General features: G+C 41.9%; 1 protein-coding gene across 1 annotated transcript in view; it reads right to left on the bottom strand.

The window, feature by feature from the left end:
- DLG2 (discs, large homolog 2 (Drosophila)) overlaps positions 1 to 6043 on the bottom strand; it is a 124690-nt gene that overhangs the window by 1030 nt on the left and 117617 nt on the right. Inside the window, exons 8-10 of the mRNA XM_010004403.1 lie at positions 5593 to 5765; positions 4765 to 4874; positions 374 to 465 (exon numbers count right to left, since the gene is read on the bottom strand). Of these exons, the coding sequence (XP_010002705.1) occupies positions 374 to 465; positions 4765 to 4874; positions 5593 to 5765 (375 nt within the window). The remainder of the gene's footprint in view (positions 1 to 373; positions 466 to 4764; positions 4875 to 5592; positions 5766 to 6043) is intronic.

Here is a 6043-nt window from a genome sequence, read left to right as displayed (position 1 = left end):
ATCAGGAAGAAGGTACCCTTCACTTTCCCTCCCACGATCCATAACTTGAGCTTCTCTCTTGAGCTAGTGAGGAATTCTTTGGTCTGTACAAATACAATGATACAACATTTCTATGGACTTCATTAAAAGCAGTTTTGGGTCAGAGAAGGAATCAAATTCCTACGTAGCTATTCCTTCAGGGCATCAAATCTTTTGAGGAGCTGAGTATCTCAACTGCTCTAGAATTTCAGGGAAACAATAGTCTCAAGCCAGGAGTCCTTACTGTGGGCACACTAAACTGATATGCAGTCTAGGCCAGAGACAGGGCTGATCCAGTTGTTTTGCAATAAAATATTATATCTCAGGACAAAACATTGTTTTAATAAAAACATACCTGTAAAATATTCTCCAAATTCTTGTTCTAATTTAATTGCTCGATCATAGGTTTTCTTTGCTTGCTCCTCTGTAAGACGTTTATTCATTTCCCTAGAAACAGAGGAAATAATAAAAAAGTTTAGATTCTAACTAGAACAGCTTTCTAAAGGTACCTTTGATTGAGTCACAGATGGCTTGAGATCAGTATAAGAATCAAGTGGTGAAATTCTTTCATCTGTTTACGGGCTGTTTCAGAATTTTAAATTTAACTTCATTCTCATGTAGTATAAACCAACATTTCCAGACTATTTCCCATTTCTCCACTAAAATTTTGTTTTGGGTTCACTACTCTACATTACCAAAAGAAAACAAACAAGGCCCATATCTGGTAACTGATAACTGAAATGCACTTGTGGCATCACGAACCTATGGGTAAGTCTGGATGGCTGGAGGTCTCGAGTTCTAAGCACTCAAAACACTCCTCCCTCATGAGCTGAAGCTCCTGCAGAAACTTCTCTACCTTCCAGGCCCACAGCTGAATGTCTCAGCTGAGTAAGATGATCCAAACAGCTGAAATGAAAGCCAGATTTTGACAAAGGCTGGACTATGGAAATGAAATAATGGTAAAAGGCAGAATTAAGCACACTGAGACTTCTGACCGTGTAGAAGAAATCCCAGTCATTGCAAACCCTGTAAGGAAGTCCCAGAAGGACCCAACGAGGGATACTTCTTCTTTCAGGTGGGGGTATGAGTTCCAGTTATAACGAGAAATCAAACTGAGCGTTTCCAGCAGGAAGAGTTAAACTGAGTTATTTATTTATATTTTCTGTTCCAGTCCTTTCTGATTAACTTAAAAGATTCCCAGTCAAGTGTGTCATGTAGATTCTAAAATTTACAGGGCACCAATAAATATAAAAACATGGATGGTGTCAGTAACATTCTGTTATTGCCAACGTTTTGTTATTTGATGGAGAATTTCAGTTTCAACAGAGGCATTCTTTAATAACTTTGTGAAATGAGTTGTCTTGCCCATGCACACTCAGGTTTTAATACCACTGTCCTTGCACAGAGTCAAGCTCATACTCATTCAATGCCTTACATGTATAGGCCTGCAGATAGCCACATAAATTAGCAATAATAAATAGAGTCTGCTAGTTCTAGCATTTTTCACAGCATGGATTCATTTTTATTAAAACATGATAGAAATTTTTAGAGGCCTCTAGGAAAGCAGGAGAAAGGAGCATCTTATGTTCTGTATAAATCTAATTTAATGCCTTGCACTGAATCACATGATTATGTGATAATGGGCTGAATAAATGATGACATGGGTGATGCATGTAGGAAATTAGGTGCATGATGGTGCATAAAAAAATGATCTATGAAGTGCACAACAGCATGAACTTGCTACAGCTAACTCCTACCTGGCTTCTGAAAAACACCCTGTAATATGTCCAGGATACTAAAAGGTATTTCTGGAAATGACTTAAAGCTGTTAATCTACATAACTAACCTTATGGCTGGGAACACTGCTTAGAAAAATCTCTCAGGAAGCACCAATGCAATGCAGAAAGCAGATTTATATAATGAAGGGTAAGAAAGATTTCTTTTAAAAATTATGACAGTTATTTGTGGATTATATAAATAGGTTTAATATATGCCAATCTGTGTTATGCTGCTAAACTTGTAATACTTCTAATTCCATTTAGTGGAAAGACTGGTAACTAATTGAGTTCAGGCAGGCTTCTCCTCAGCTATGCCTGCTTGAACGTAACTTTAGGTGACTGAACTAAAACTCTGTCTTGAAGTGGCACAAACCATTGCAAATTCTTTTGCAAACTGAACAATTTCATGTTAAGGACAATCAGCCAATATTCTAGTGCTAATATCATCCTCCTTCCAGATCAATGCCAGGTAAATTCCTGAGAATTTTTCAGAGGAGAAAATACAATTGGAAGTATAAGCAAGCATTTTAAATAGTAAGTACTATGAAACAAGTAGAAATTTGTATTACATTCTCAGAATCACAAAATCACGCAATCTTAGAGGTTGGAAGGGATCTCAAAAGATCATCTAGTCCAACCCCCCTGCCAGAGCAGGGTCACCCAGAGCACATCACACAGGAACGTGTCCAGGGGGGTTTGAATGTCTCCAGCAAAGGAGACTCCACAACCTCTCTGGGCAGCCTGTCCCAGGGCTCTGTCACTCTCATAGGAAAGAAGCTTTTTCTGATGTTTACATGGAACTTTCTATGTTCCATTTTGCACCCATTGCCCCTTGTGCTATCACTGGACATCACTGAAAAAAGCCTGGCTCCATCCTCCTGACAGTCACACTTAACGTGTTTGTGGCCTCACCAAGGCAGAACAGAGTGGGAGGAGAACCTCTCTTGACCTACTAACCACAGCCTTTCTAATGCACCCCAGGATGCCAGTGGCCTTCTTGGCCACAAGGGCACATTGCTGGCTCATGGTCATCCTCCTGTCCACCAGGACCCCCAGATCCCTTTCTCCTACACTGCTCTCCAGCAGCTCAGCCCCCAACCTGTACTGGTACATGGGCTTGTTCTTCCCCAGATGCAAGACTCTGCACTTGCCCTTGTTGAATTTCATCAGGTTTCTCCCTGCCCAACTCTCCAGCCTGTCCAGGTCTCACTGAATGGCAGCACAGCCTTCTGGTGTGTCAGCCACTCCTCCCAGTTTAGTGTCACCAGCAAACTTGCTGAGGGCACACTCTGTTCCCTCATCCAGGTGGTTGATGAAAATATTGAATAGTACCGGTGAGTCAGAGCTGCTGCTGCCCAGAAGCTCTCACTCCCCACCCAGGGACAGAGGTTGGGACTGACTCCCTCCCACTCTCTCCATTTCTCTCTCTCTTGCCTTCTCTTCCAGTTTTGCTGAGGGTTTCCTTGTGGTTCAGCCGCTGCAGAAGGGCTCCACCAGCACGATCCGTCACTCTGGTGTCCTTCACCTCAGTGGTTTCACCAAAAAGAGGTTGTAGATTTGCCTAGGCTATAAAACTGTGCTAGTTTTATTCATGCCTCTTCCAATCCTCAGGAGAAAAGATAGAGAAGGGGGAGGACCATGGTGTCCATTTTTCCTGAGCTTTAACCAGTGTGAAGATCACTTCTATTTCCCCCTCAGCCTTTCTTCCTTGATCCCAGGTAATTCCTGTTCCCCCTCCACTTCCATGGTGGAACCCAAAGTCAGGCCAGAGCTCCAGCTGAGGCCTCATCCATAGCCAGTAAAACAAAATAACTGCCTGTTGTGTTCTTATACAACACTGATATTAACACAGCCAGTGGCAGTTTCCTTTTTTGCAACCACATTATCCACATTATTCATATTCCTGTGTGATCCATCCCAACTGCCAGATGTTTTTCTGCAGTACTACAGCTCAATTATTCCCTGCTTGTACTTGTGCATTTCATTTTCTCTCATCTATGTTGAATTTCATCCTACTGGTTTTACACTGAATTTTAATCTTGTCTCCAAAAGTGCTTGCCACCTCACTCAGCTTTGAGTAATTCACCAACCTTACAAAAGTATTGCCCAGTTCATCATTCAAGTAATTAATGAAAATAACAAGTGGTCCCAAAGAGGGACACAGCTCAAGATACTGGCAGGATTTCTGTCATCCTCCCAGTTAAACAGTGCCATTGGCAGTTACTGAGTATGGTTGTGCCATTGGCCTCTAGTGATTCCCTCTGGACACTATTTCCTGAAGCTGTCACTGCAATACCATTATTGAGATCCATCTCACAAAAGAAGGAAGATTGACTTGGTGTTGTTGGCTGCCTCTTAGAACCATTCTGCCCTCTCCATTATTATGTCTGAGTTTCTTAGCTGTTCCCTGGATCCCAGTGTTTTTCTGAGCCTGGTGCCAGCATTAAGTTGGTACCTTCTCTTTCCTTCTCCAAATGTTACATTTTCCCCCTCTTCAGCCCCATGGGTCCTTGCCTAACCTCCTACAGACCTTCAAGTAAATGAAGGGCTGATGAAGAGGCACACACTGCAAATCTGACACAGGTTTACCCTCTGGTTTGCCCCCTGTGACCAGACTCCACACTCCAAGAGTACTCAAGGCTGGATGGGACAAGTCATACTGCACGAGTCCTTGGCGAACTTGCTGCACAGGTTGGAACAAGTGCACTGAGCACTGAGAAGGAGTTCTTTATGGTACAGCACATATGCCCACACGTCCCAGTGTGAAAGGTTCAAAGGCAGCTTTGGCTTGTTCCTTCAGATGCTGGGATACAAGGGATGACAGGCAGGGAGGTCAAGTGTCTACTGCTCCCATTTCCTTTTGTTATTACTGATTTTAAAAGACAGTAAAAATGTAGACTCAAGAGCTGTGTTGTGCCACTTGAGACTGTACCCTGCCAATAAAATGTTTGAAGGAGTTCATACTTACATCAGAGGCTCCCATGATTTAGGCTTAATGAAGATAGCGATGGGATAGAGTTGTGCAACTTGTAGTCGTTTGATAGCATTTCCTGACACATCGAGTATACAGTGCTTGCCCTGTTGGAAACAGATGAGGATATGGTTATTTTTGCAGAGTTTCCCATAGATCAGCCAAAAGGGGAGAAGCAATTCTGTGAGGCAGTGCCCTGGAGTGGGGCTATGGCTGGTACACCAGGGGAAGGGGACTCCAGGGCATGTGCTCCACTCCTCTGCATTCCTTCCTTGTCTTTGGTGCTAATAAAAAACATACACCGGGGATATGGGAACAAACTTGGGTTTTATTTCTACTGGGATCAAATTTGCATGGAGGGCAGGAGAGGATTTTCTTCAGAGATGAGGAAAATCAGTTCATAACAATAATGGGATGTTGACATTCTTATTGGTTAATTCAGTTCTTGTTGGTGTCAAAGGCTCCCTGTGTCACCTGGGGCAAGTAATTTAATCTTATCTTCTTTGTTCTTTTGCCTGTGTGAAAGTGAGGCAAGTTTATTTTCCTACTTGACAGAGGGAAGGCTGTTTTGGGGTATACTTGAGGTATTAGAACCCTGAACTGATGTCAATACATCCAGGTACAGAAAGCGCCAAGGGTATTGTAATTCAAAGTCAGAGGCTCCACTTCTGGAGTATTTATAAAGTCCTTATATAAGTCTTTATAAATATTAGGATGCCATTGTGCAGATGTTTTATATTTTTTTGCAGAAGAATCATGTCTGATAGACAATGTGCAAACAAAACAGATCATGTTGCGTGGGCAATCAAACTATTGTCAACCTACCCTTTCTGCCACAAATCTCACAGACTGGACACTAGTTCCATATAAATTATCATTGTACTGCCCAGCTTCTATAAATTTGTGCTCTTGGATATCTTTCTCCATTTGTTCTCTTGAAATGACAAAATGATAATCTCTCCCATCCACTTCATAGTCACGCTTTGGCCGTGTGGTATCTACATGGAACAAAAGACAGAAGATGACGAAGTCTGTAAAAATATTGAATACAGAAAAAGCTGCAATTAAGGATTTTCTCAGTGAGCAATGCTGGGCCTGTTGTAAGTGGAGGTGCTCCACATTTTTGAGCAGAACTTTGGCTACTACATATTGTTTTCAATGGAGTTATGATAATAAAGCTGCCTTTTTAAAGGAATATCTTCTGATTTTACTTCAAATCAATACTTATACGCCAACATAAAATTAGGTTTAACCAGAATTCCACTTTTTTTTCAGC

Source organism: Chaetura pelagica, unplaced genomic scaffold (assembly GCF_000747805.2).
Source record: "Chaetura pelagica isolate M959 unplaced genomic scaffold, ChaPel_1.0 scaffold59, whole genome shotgun sequence".
Lineage (NCBI taxonomy): Eukaryota > Metazoa > Chordata > Aves > Apodiformes > Apodidae > Chaetura > Chaetura pelagica.
The sequence above is the reverse complement of the archived record's forward strand: the minus strand, read 5'-3'. Positions and strand labels throughout refer to the sequence as shown.